We start from the raw sequence: 12500 nt of genomic DNA, 5'->3' as shown, positions 1-12500 counted from the left end.
ATTCGTATCGTCGGGGGTTTTCTTGCTGCGTTCGCTTTGACTGGCGACGAGGTAAGGTTGTCTTATTCGATGAGTTGCTTCTTTGTCAGAGATGTCACTGCAGTGTCTCACGCACTTATACAGGAGATTCGATACACAATGCTCAGTTCTGGGATATTGCGGCGCCCGTCTGGCGTGCTTCTTGTGGTTACAACAATGGCGGATAACGAACATGTATATCACGTGGTGGCTAACACGTGACTAACATGTGACTTATCGTCGTCTGCTATGATTTGGTCGACATTATTACAATCTCTTTTTTCCTTCAGAAACAAATGGTATATATATACTGAGAATTTCTGTCCCTTCTCCATTCAATAATAAATCTGGACAATATTTCAAATGAAACGGGTTTTTTTTCCTTTCACACCATTTCAAATGTAACTTATCAGCAATGGTTTTCTTTTCCTTTATGAAAGAACAATTTAAACTGACATGTTGGAGAAAAAAAACACCCATAACTTTGACTAGAATGTAGAAAGAAGTTGCACGCACTACTCAGTGTAATCCTTCAATTTTGCGCCATTCTTACATTAATAATAATAAAAAATGAGCATTTATATAGCGCAACATCATAACTTTACAATTATGCTCTTTGCGCTTGACATTACAGTCACTTTAGTGTGCAATGATTCCGTGTTCTTGCACACAGGACAAATACTCTTACAATCATGCACACGACAGACTGTGATCTATGTTTGCAATGATTCACGGTGAAAATTGACGTGTGTAACCAAGACTTTTTTATCTTCAGTAGTTAGCCGCAGGAATTAAATCGTGATTTTGTCGTTGTATTTAAAATCCCCCCCAAAAAAGAAAGGTAGGTTGTTGGAACGTTCCATCACAACGTACCTTTCTTGTTTTTTGATTCTGAATTTTGGAACGTTGGCAGTCTCTTTGTTTTTGGATTCGTGGTATTTAAAGACTGCATGTATGATGATCACCAGGGCTGTGGTGCATGAACCAAAAGTGGGTGCCACCCAAACGGGAGAGAACTACCCGCGGGTTCTGATTCGTTGAAATCACAACACATCTCAGTTTCAAGCAATCCAACACTGCAGTTAGCTCCCTTTGGTGTGGCAACTTTGTCCTGCACCTCGGCCCTGTATAACAGCTAGGCATGCCCCCCTCCCCCCCCCCTCCCCTCCCCCGCCCCCCCCCCCCCTCCACCCCTTAAACAATTTTGAAATCTAGATTAAAATATGTGCATTCTGACGCATTCTGGGAGTATATGTCGTGAGTTTTTGACTCACATTTTTGACTCACATGCGAAGCAAAAGTGAGTCTATGTACTCACCCGAGTCGTCCGTCCGTCCGTCCGTCCGTCCGGACGTCCGTCCGTCCGTCCGGAAAACTTTAACGTTGGATATTTCTTGGACACTATTCTGTCTATCAGTACCAAATTTGGCAAGATGGTGTATGATGACAAGGCCCCAAAAAACATACATAGCATCTTGACCTTGCTTCAAGGTCAAGGTCGCAGGGGCCATAAATGTTGTCTAAAAAACAGCTATTTTTCACATTTTTCCCATTTTCTCTGAAGTTTTTGAGATTGAATACCTCACCTACATATGATATATAGGGCAAAGTAAGCCCCATCTTTTGATACCAGTTTGGTTTACCTTGCTTCAAGGTCAAGGTCACAGGAGCTCTTCAAAGTTGGATTGTATACATATTTTGAAGTGACCTTGACCCTGAACTATGGAAGATAACTGTTTCAAACTCAAAAATTATGTGGGGCACATGTTATGCTTTCATCATGAGACACATTTGGTCACATATGATCAAGGTCAAGGTCACTTTGACCCTTATGAAATGTGACCAAAATAAGGTAGTGAACCACTAAAAGTGACCATATCTCATGGTAGAAAGAGCCAGTAAGCACCATTGTACTTCCTATGTCTTGAATTAACAGCTTTGTGTTGCATGACCTTGTATGACCTTGACCTTGGGTCAAGGTCACATGTATTTTGGTAGGAAAAATGTGTAAAGCAGTTCTTAGTATATGATGTCATTGCTAGGTTTAGCTATTTGAAGGTCAAGGTCATGTAAAGGTCAAGGTCAAGCATGTGAGTCGTATGGGCTTTGCCCTCCTTTTTTTTTTTTTTTTTTTTTACCTATGGAGGAGGTACATGGTCAGGCCGGGGAGGGGGAGGGGGGGGACTGCCGGGCAACAGAAAAAACTGGATCCGGCCCTGCTGTCTCGTTGTGAATGTAATACTAATACGCACAGCTAGGCATCAGCGGTGATGGAACCTGTTTAGAAGACCCTTATTAACGGGCTGTTACTTAGCCGACACTGTAGTTTCCGTGAGTGATCCGCGTACACTGGTACCTCCCTGAACGACTTCTCTATATTACGGCTCCCTCAACATCACAACCAATTTTTCTGTGACGGATTTTTTTTCCATCTATTTCCTAGTATTTCTGACCTATATTACGTCCCCTCTCTGTTACAACATTCGACCGACCATCAGTGGATGTATAATGACTTTTTCACAAAATTATCACAAGTGTGGTTTACGTAAACTATGCAGGGTGTCTAAAAAAAAAGTACCCGATTGTCTTTCAATACTACAGACAAGTCAGTAACTTTATTGAAATCATTTTTGCGTGATATTGTAGTCACAGTTCGTAGAAGTTTTGTCCCCAGTTCACAGGTTTCAGTTGAGATGGTCTGTTTCTTCACACCACGTGATCAATGTAGCCACCCCGTTTTCCAATGAAAGACTGCATCCTCATTGCCATCAATCAATCAATCAATATGAAGCTTATATAGCGCGTATTCCGTGGGTACAGTTCTAAGCGCTTGTCGAAGAGTTGTCAACACAGGACTAACAAAGAAACTAACATCTACAGACGGACACGAACCCTATCACACACTAGCAAACCCTGATAAACATACAACAAACAACTGTTTAACAATAATGTACACATCAATAGCTAGGTCCAAACAAAATAATATTAAACACAAAGAAAACACCTCTCACAGAGCACAGCACAAGAATGTCTTTTGGGGCACAACACATCACGTAGAACATTGCCATATTGTTCATTACATTGGAGAATGTTTCCTGTGGGATGTTCTGAATTTCTCTGAGAATGTTTGCCTTCAGTTGTTGTAGGTTTCTTGGTCTGGGGTACATATTAGCGTATTAGTTTACATATTAGTGTTTCCATTTCTCCGTACTGATGTTTCAATGTCTGTTGGGGTACTTTTTTTTTTAGACACCCTATATGTATGTCCAGTCGAGTCAGTGAGCAAAACTATTCTCGCCAGTAGACGAGGTTCGTAAATACCTCTGTCATGTGTCGAAAGAGCGCTTTAAAACCGGTTGTTACTATCAGCGTGGGTTCAACCCCCAAGTTCGGCGCGGGATGTGTGTCCCAGAGTCAACTTTGTGCAGACTCTCCTCGGTGTCCGAACACCCCCGTGTGCACGCATGCGCACGATAAAGATCCCAGGGTCACAGCGAAAGCCTCAGGCCTTGGAAACACGAATACATGCATGCAAAAATATGAAGCCCGGGTGTCCGTTCGGCCAACAGCCAATAAAGTAACCATTTCAGCACTGACCCAAGACGACCCAACCCGGTCCCTAGCCCACTTCAGGTCTCCTCTAGCAGCCGGCAGCTAGCTGTCTACATCCCCCCCCCCCCCCCCCCCCTGCATTTTTATTTTTTATTTTCATACAAAGCCGGGTTTTTCAACATGCCCCTAATGGCTTTGCCGTGAGGACGTAAAACTTACATTTTCTCTGTCGAAAGAGCCAGGGGCGGAGTGGTTCCCCTTGAATAATGAGGCAAAACAGTGCAACTGGTTGCTTGAGCCAAGCGATGAAGGTGTCACCGTGATAATTCAGCTCCCTGTACTTTTTGCGGCTTGGTCCAACCCCCTTGCTTTACTTATTATTTTTTTTGATACGCTCATGCGAGCTTACTCAACCTAACTAAGACCACTTCTCCGCAGTATCATAATTATAATCATGTGTGTTTGTGTAGTTCAAGCTAAGCTGGCTTATATTATCTAAGGACAATCTATGATGGACTGTTGGAGTGATTGATTGATTGGATGATTGATTGGATGATTGACTGATTGATTGATTGATTGATTGACTGACTGATTGATTGACTGACTGACTGCCTGACTGCTTGGTTCGTGGATTGATTTGATGATTGTTTGATTGATTGGATGATTCATTCATTCATTCATTCATTCATTCATTTATTTATTCATTCATTCACTAATTGATGCCTCCTTTACTGAGATGAAATCATGAATCTACTTGAAATTGTCAGCCGAACTAAATAGAAGAGAAAGAAAGAAAAAGAAACTATAATTTTGTTTGCACTGAAAAAATATCTCTTTCTTTTTGCAGTTATTCAAAGTGAAAGCAAAGACTGTCGTTGATAAATTGATGCCTGCGTTCAACACAAGCACGGGTATACCATGTCCAACGGTGAACATCGGACGGTGAGTAAACCTCTTCTTCTTCTTCGTTCATGGGCTCAAACTTCCACGATCAATCATGTTTTTTGCACGAGTGGGTTTTTACGTGTGTTACCGTTTTTACCGCGCCATTCAGGCAGCCATACGCCGATCTCGGGAAAGCATGCTGGGTATTTTCGTGTTTCTATAACCCATCGAACCCTTACATGGATTGCAGGATCTTTTCCGTGCACACTTGGTCTTGTGATTGCTTGTACACACGAAGGGGGATAAGGCACAAGCAAATCTGCACATAAGTAGACCTGGGAGATCGGAAACAATCTCCACTCTTAACCTGCCTTAACCCACCAGGCCGCCGCGGCCGGGATTTGAACTCACGACCTTCCTATTAGAAGGCCGATGTCTTATCCATTAGGCCACTGCGCCCGTCTTAAGGTGAGTAAACGATACTTTATGTCGACATTTTATTGCGACAATTTCGTTCCCCATCTAAAGCATTCATTCCCGTGGCATTTCATTCAAACTTTCTGTTCCATTTAAGTGACTTAACTCCGATATCTGGCACGTATTGGATCAAAGATTTATTTTGCTGGGGTCACGTGACCGCCGCTCAAATAAGGGACCCCAAAATCGACCTGGTAAGAACGTTAAAAAAAAACGTATGGGAAGGGCTCCTACTATGGACCGGCTCCTAATATAGACCACCTTCTGTTCTTTTGTTCAAAAACAAAATGTGCTCATTTTGTTCAAAAACAAAATGTGTTCATTTTGTTCAAAAAAAAATGTGTTCATTTTGTTCAAAAACAAATGCGTTCATTTTGTTCAACAAGAGGCGAAGCCATCAAGGCTCACGTAAGAAATCGACAAACAGTAACACACACACACACACACACACGCACACACACACACACACACACACACACACACACACACACACACACACGCACACACACACACACACACACACACACACACACACACACACACACACACACACAGAGCATAGGTGAAACTGTGCAAGAAAGCGAGACACTAGATCTAGATCTGTCTGTCTGCATGTAGCCTACTTACAGGGACACGACTGCCAACTAGTCTCGGCCCGCTCAAAATAATAATGACCGAGACTTTCAGTACTTCCTTCGCGTGACGTCTAACCCTCTTACGTCATAATGTGACGTCAATGTAATGTGACGTCTTCAAATGTTAGAGTTTCTACCACAGACATACACACGCACGCACGCACATACGCACGCACGCACGCACGCACAGACAGACAAAGTTACGATCGCATAGGCTACACTTACGTGAGCCAAAAACAAAACGTGTTCATTTTGTTCAAAAACAAAATGTGTTCATTTTGTTCAAAAACAAAATGTGTTTACTTTGTTCATTTTAAGAACGTTAAAACCAATATGAAAATCGATTACAACTCAGAATAGGCACAACCGTATTTAGTTAGTTAGCTGTTGCTTTTCGGGTCCAGCGGACCATAATAGGCCAAATCAGGACCCCCACAACCGTATGCCCCACTTGTTCGAGAAAGAAAATAAAGAGTTGAACCCTCAATTCTCCCCCAGCAAAAATGGCGGGCAGTGTGAGGAACATAAGGCCGTACTAGCGGAGGCCGGCTCGTTGCACCTGGAGTTCGCCTACCTGTCCGAGATCACGGGGGACAACGCTTACCTGGACAAGGTGCAAATCGTCCGTCAGGCGCTACGGAAACTGGTCAACTCCAAGGGACTCTACTCCAACGACATCGGTTTCAAATCTCTAGAAACGTACAGAGGTGAGCATGTGTGTTTCTGTGTGTACGCAATAGACCTTATTGATATCCGAGCAGCTTTTGGTTTTTCTCTGGATCCATTCCCAGTAACTCTTCCTTATCTTCTCCAGTGTTTTCAGCGTTTATCTCCCTTCCTTCGTGTGGCGTCAATCCATATTCCCGTTACTACGTTACTATTTTTAGAATGTCACTGCACTGTCCAGAACGCTTTCATTGCACCCGTAAGTTGTCCTTACTGTAAAAGTGAAAAGGTCGAATCAATTTATTGCCACGCGAAAAATACACTGTCATCTATCTCTATATATTTATAGATATAGATATACATATATATATATACGGCTTCTCTGTGTGTGTGTGTGTGTGTTTGTGTGTGTGTGTGGGCAACACCTGTGGATTGTAGAGTTCTGTTTGTGATGTGGTCTGGCGGCTTTGGTGTGTCTGTATGTTCAGGCCTTCCTTCGAGAAGCCATAACAGTTATTCTCAATCCCGTTTGAGTGGACTTCGTCTTCAAAGGTGATTGTGGTGTTTCGGCACTCGGTTACATTTGGCGTCGTCGACAGCGATGGGACTCGACATGAAATGTTCAGGCCACTGAATCATTTTCGTGCTCTTCCCATTCCACCTGGGACTCGTGGGAGGGACCTAAGCTTGGCGGGTCCATGGTTCGGAACTTTGGGGACAAAGTTCATTCAAAGGGGGTCGAGTGTGACAGGGAGACTACCGTCGCCCCTTCACAGCAGACTCTGCAGAGTTGTTCGCCTTAGAAGTTGTGGGCTTTCCTTGCATGTACCCGTAAGTTGTCCTCGCTGTAAAAGTGCAAAGGTCGAATCTATTTATCGAAAAATCCACTGTCATCTATCTCTATATATTTATATATGTATAGATAGATATATACGGCTTCTGTGTCTGTGTCTGTGTGTGTGTGTGTGTGTGTGTGTGTGGAGGCAACACCTGTGGATTGTAGAGTTCTGTTTGTGATGGGGTCTGGCGGCTTTTGTCTGTCTGTATGTTCTGGCATTTAAGAAGCCATAACAGATAATATAGGGCTTAGAAATAAGCTCTTAAATTCTCAATCCCGTTTGAGAGGACTTCGCCTTCAAAGGTGATTGTGGTGAACCGCCACGCTGACTGTCTCTGTTTCGCGATTCACCCCGGCGAAGCCGGGTATTCCTATAGTTAACTAATATCCAGGCATGCAGCTCTCGCACGATATGAACGATATCAGTTTCAATTCTCTGGAAACGTACAGAGGTAAGCATGTGTGTTTCTGTGTGTACGCAATAGACCTTATTGATATCCAAGCAGCTCTCGCACGATATGAACGATATCAGTTTCAAATCTCTAGAAACGTACAGAGGTGAGCATGTGTGTTTCTGTGTGTACGCAATAGACCTTATTGATATCCAAGCAGCTCTCGCACGATATGAACGATATCAGTTTCAATTCTCTAGAAACGTACAGAGGTGAGCATGTGTGTTTCTGTGTGTACGCAATAGACCTTATTGATATCCGAGCAGCTCTCGCAAGATATCCGCAAGATATGCGCCAGTTACTCATTCTCAATAAGTAGCGACCACTTGGTTTTCAAAAAGACGAAAACCACTTTCTGGCATTTTCGTGGTTGTTGTTTTTTCGCTTGATTGTCAACCAACATGGGAAATTGGGTGCCCAGCAGAAAATAGCTTTTGTTTTTATTAGATCCATATTGTAGATGACCAACAGAAACACCGTAGTTGACAACAGACGCTGAAGCTCGCATTTTTCATGATCCGCTAACTTCGACCATTATTTTTAATATTGACTGAGACTCGGCCTGTAACCTCTACATCCTTCCTAGATTTTAATACAATACAATACAATACAATACAATAATCTTTATTCATCTCTAAAAGAGAAATTACAAGCTTGACTGTGTGTCTGTAAAATCAATCAATTAATCAATCAATCAACCATGCATGTAGTAACATTCACATCGCATATTCACATCATATCGTTACACGCAAACATTGTACCCACACACTTACTAAAATAAGCCTATAAATAGAAGCAATGCATTGCCTGTTTAAAAATTATATCACATTATCACCTTATCACATTAACACCTAATTGTGTGTTCATATCACTCATGGACGGGTTATGGTAACATCTTAATCGCGATATATAGCTATTCTGATAGACACGTGGGGGAATTCGGGGGCTGTGATTGGATGGTCTCACACATCCCTATTGCGATCATCAATGGATAACGCTACGGAAGTTGGTAATTTTTTGCCGATATCTAAACAATATCGGCAATAACAAAGACGCATGGTTCCGGTTTCTTCCACGTGTATAAAGTACACGCATACCTCGCCAGGTTTGTTTCTGTGACTAGTCGACAAACGATGTGTTGTTGCTTACTGTACATGACATACATTACGTGTAAAATCCAGTTCTTTAACAGGCAACAAACCTGGAACATTTCCAGAAGCTGCAATCTGAAGCGACCTATCTCTGATTCTAGCAGACGATCTTTCCTATGTTTAACACAAAATCAGCAAACTCCTGTCACATGGAACGTCCATTGTATAGTGCAATGTTGAAAAGAAGTTACCGGTCGGAAACATTTAGTCGTTTATTCTGAGACAATCCTTGTTCTCTTGACTTATCATCTACAGATTTACCGCAGTCTTCATCACACAAATCCCCAACAGAAGTCAGACTTTCGAACATCTATATCTATATACGGCTTGTGTGTGTGTGTGTCTGTCTGTCTGTCTTTCTGTCACTTCGCGATGCACGGCCAAAGTTCTCAATGGATCTGCTTCAAATTTGGTGGGCATATTCAGGTAGACCCCGGACACAATCTGCTTGATGAAAATTTTCAACACGTGCTCTCAGCGCGCAGCGCTGAACCGATTTTGGTTTTTCTGTACATCCATTCCCAGTAACTCTTCCTTATTTTCTCCAGTGTTTTGCGTTTATCTCCCTTCCTTCGTGTGGCGTCAATCGCATACGGTGCGCCCAGCGAAGTCGGGTTCGCCGGGTATTGGTGCGCCACTCACATATATATTAAAGACTAGATGAATACCCGCTTCGCCGAGGGTGAGCGGCGCACCAATACCCGGTGTACCCGGCTTCGCCGGGCGCACCGTACGCGATTGACGCCACACGAAGGAAGGGAGCTCGAGATAAACGCGCAAAACACTGGAGAAGATAAGGAAGAGTTACTGGGAATTGGTTGTGTCTTTGACTTGTAGATATTTGGTTGTATCTATGACCCTCCCCTTTACCAATCAATCAATGAGGCTTATATCGCGCATATTCCGTGGGTACAGTTCTAGGCGCTCAGCAGTGATGCCGTGTGAGATGAAATTTTATACGGCCAGTAATTGCAGCCATTTCGGCGCATATTTACCTTTCACGGCCTATTATTCCAAGTCACACGGGTATAGGTAGACAATTATTAACTGTGCCAAAGCAATTTTGCCAGGAAAGACCCTTTTGTCAATCGTGGGATCTTTAACGTGCACACCCAATGTAGTGTACACGGGGGGAGGTTCGGACACCGAAGAGAGTCTGCACACAAAGTTGACTCTGAAATAAATTTCCGCCGAACCTGGGATCGAACTCACGCTGACAGCGGCCAATTGAATACAAATCCAGCGCGCTACCAACTGAGCTATATCTCCGCCCGATATGCGCGATATAAGCCTCATTGATTGATTGATTGATTTACAGTTTTTGTGTCAATGGGAACTTGGAGATATTTGGTTGTATCTATGACCCCACCCCACACCTCCCCTTTACAGTTTTTGTGTCAATGGGAACTTGAAGATGTTTGGTTGTATCTATGACCCCACCGTTTTTGTGTCAATAGGAACTTGTAGATATTTGGTTGTGTCTATGACCCCACCCCACCCCCCTCCCCTTTACAGTTTTTGTGTCAATGGGAACTTGTAGATATTTGGTTGTATCTATGACCCCACCCCTCCCCTTTACAGTTTTTGTGTCAATGGGAACTTGGAGATATTTGGTTGTGCCTATGACCCACCCCACCCCTCCTCTTTACAGTTTTTGTGTCAATGGGAACTTGGAGATGTTTGGTTGTGTCTATGACCCCCCCCCCCCCCACCCCACCCCTCCTCTTTACAGTTTTTGTGTCAATGGGAACTTGGAGATGTTTGGTTGTGTCTATGACCCCCCACCCCACCCCTCCCCTTTACAGTTTTTGTGTCAATGGGAACTTGGAGATGTTTGGTTGTGTCTATGACCCCCCCCCCCACCCCACCCCACCCCTTTACAGTTTTTGTATCAATGGGAATTTGTAGATGTTTGGTTGTGTCTATGACCCACCCCACCCCTTCCCTTTACAGTTTGTGTGTCAATGGAAACTTGTAGATATTTGGTTGTGTCTATGACCCCCCCCACCCCACCCCTCCCCTTTACAGTTTTGTGTGTAAATGTGGGAACTTGTAGATATTTAGTTGTGTCTATGACCCCCCCACCCCACCCCTCCCCTTTACAGTTTTGTGTGTAAATGTGGGAACTTGTAGATATTTAGTTGTGTCTATGACCCCCCCACCCCACCCCTCCCCTTTACAGTTTTGTGTGTAAATGTGGGAACTTGTAGATATTTAGTTGTGTCTATGACCCCCCCACCCCCCCCCCCCTCCCCTTTACAGTTTTGTGTGTAAATGTGGGAACTTGTAGATATTTAGTTGTGTCTATGCCCCCCCCCCCTCCCCTTTACAGTTTTGTGTGTAAATGTGGGAACTTGTAGATATTTAGTTGTGTCTATGACCCCCCCACCCCACCCCTCCCCTTTACAGTTTTGTGTGTAAATGTGGGAACTTGTAGATATTTAGTTGTGTCTATGACCCCCCACCCCACCCCTCCCCTTTACAGTTTTGTGTGTAAATGTGGGAACTTGTAGATATTTGGTTGTGTCTATGACCCCCCCACCCCTCCCCTTTACAGTTTTTGTGTCAATGGGAACTTGTAGATGTTTGGTTGTGTCTATGACCCCCCCCCCCCCACCCCACCCCTCCCCTTTACAGTTTTTGTGTCAATGGAAACTTGTAGATGTTTGGTTGTGTCTATGACCCCCCACCCCACCCCTCCCCTTTACAGTTTTTGTGTCTATGGGAACTTGTAGATGTTTGGTTGTGTCTATGACCCCCCCACCCCACCCCTCCCCTTTACAGTTTTTGTGTCTATGGGAACTTGTAGATGTTTGGTTGTGTCTATGACCCCCCACCCCACCCCTCCCCTTTACAGTTTGTGTGTCAATGGAAACTTGTAGATGTTTGGTTGTGTCTATGACCCCCCACCCCACCCCTCCCCTTTACAGTTTTGTGTGTAAATGTGGGAACTTGTAGATATTTAGTTGTGTCTATGACCCCCCCACCCCTCCCCTTTACAGTTTTGTGTGTAAATGTGGGAACTTGTAGATATTTAGTTGTGTCTATGCCCCCCCCCCCCTTCCCCTTTACAGTTTTGTGTGTAAATGTGGGAACTTGTAGATATTTAGTTGTGTCTATGACCCCCCCACCCCCCCCCCCTCCCCTTTACAGTTTTGTGTGTAAATGTGGGAACTTGTAGATATTTAGTTGTGTCTATGCCCCCCCCTCCCCTTTACAGTTTTGTGTGTAAATGTGGGAACTTGTAGATATTTAGTTGTGTCTATGACCCCCCCACCCCCCCCTCCCCTTTACAGTTTTGTGTGTAAATGTGGGAACTTGTAGATATTTAGTTGTGTCTATGCCCCCCCCTCCCCTTTACAGTTTTGTGTGTAAATGTGGGAACTTGTAGATATTTAGTTGTGTCTATGACCCCCCCACCCCCCCTCCCCTTTACAGTTTTGTGTGTAAATGTGGGAACTTGTAGATATTTAGTTGTGTCTATGCCCCCCCCTCCCCTTTACAGTTTTGTGTGTAAATGTGGGAACTTGTAGATATTTAGTTGTGTCTATGACCCCCCCACCCCACCCCTCCCCTTTACAGTTTTGTGTGTAAATGTGGGAACTTGTAGATATTTAGTTGTGTCTATGCCCCCCCCCCTCCCCTTTACAGTTTTGTGTGTAAATGTGGGAACTTGTAGATATTTAGTTGTGTCTATGACCCCCCCACCCCTCCCCTTTACAGTTTTGTGTGTAAATGTGGGAACTTGTAGATATTTAGTTGTGTCTATGACCCCCCCACCCCCCCCCCCTCCCCATTACAGTTTTGTGTGTAAATGTGGGAACTT

At 43.9% G+C, this 12500-nt stretch overlaps 1 protein-coding gene across 1 annotated transcript in view; it reads left to right on the top strand.

Moving 5' to 3' along the window:
• LOC138950479 (mannosyl-oligosaccharide 1,2-alpha-mannosidase IA-like) overlaps window positions 1-12500 on the top strand; it is a 35063-nt gene that overhangs the window by 12578 nt on the left and 9985 nt on the right. The window contains exons 3-5 of the mRNA XM_070322204.1: window positions 1-51; window positions 4418-4512; window positions 6066-6274. The exon at window positions 1-51 is cut by the window's left edge and continues 30 nt beyond it. Of these exons, the coding sequence (XP_070178305.1) occupies window positions 1-51; window positions 4418-4512; window positions 6066-6274 (355 nt within the window). The remainder of the gene's footprint in view (window positions 52-4417; window positions 4513-6065; window positions 6275-12500) is intronic.

This window comes from Littorina saxatilis, linkage group LG16, assembly GCF_037325665.1.
Source record: "Littorina saxatilis isolate snail1 linkage group LG16, US_GU_Lsax_2.0, whole genome shotgun sequence".
NCBI classification, from domain to species: domain Eukaryota; kingdom Metazoa; phylum Mollusca; class Gastropoda; order Littorinimorpha; family Littorinidae; genus Littorina; species Littorina saxatilis.
This window is presented reverse-complemented; position numbering and strand designations above follow the sequence as displayed.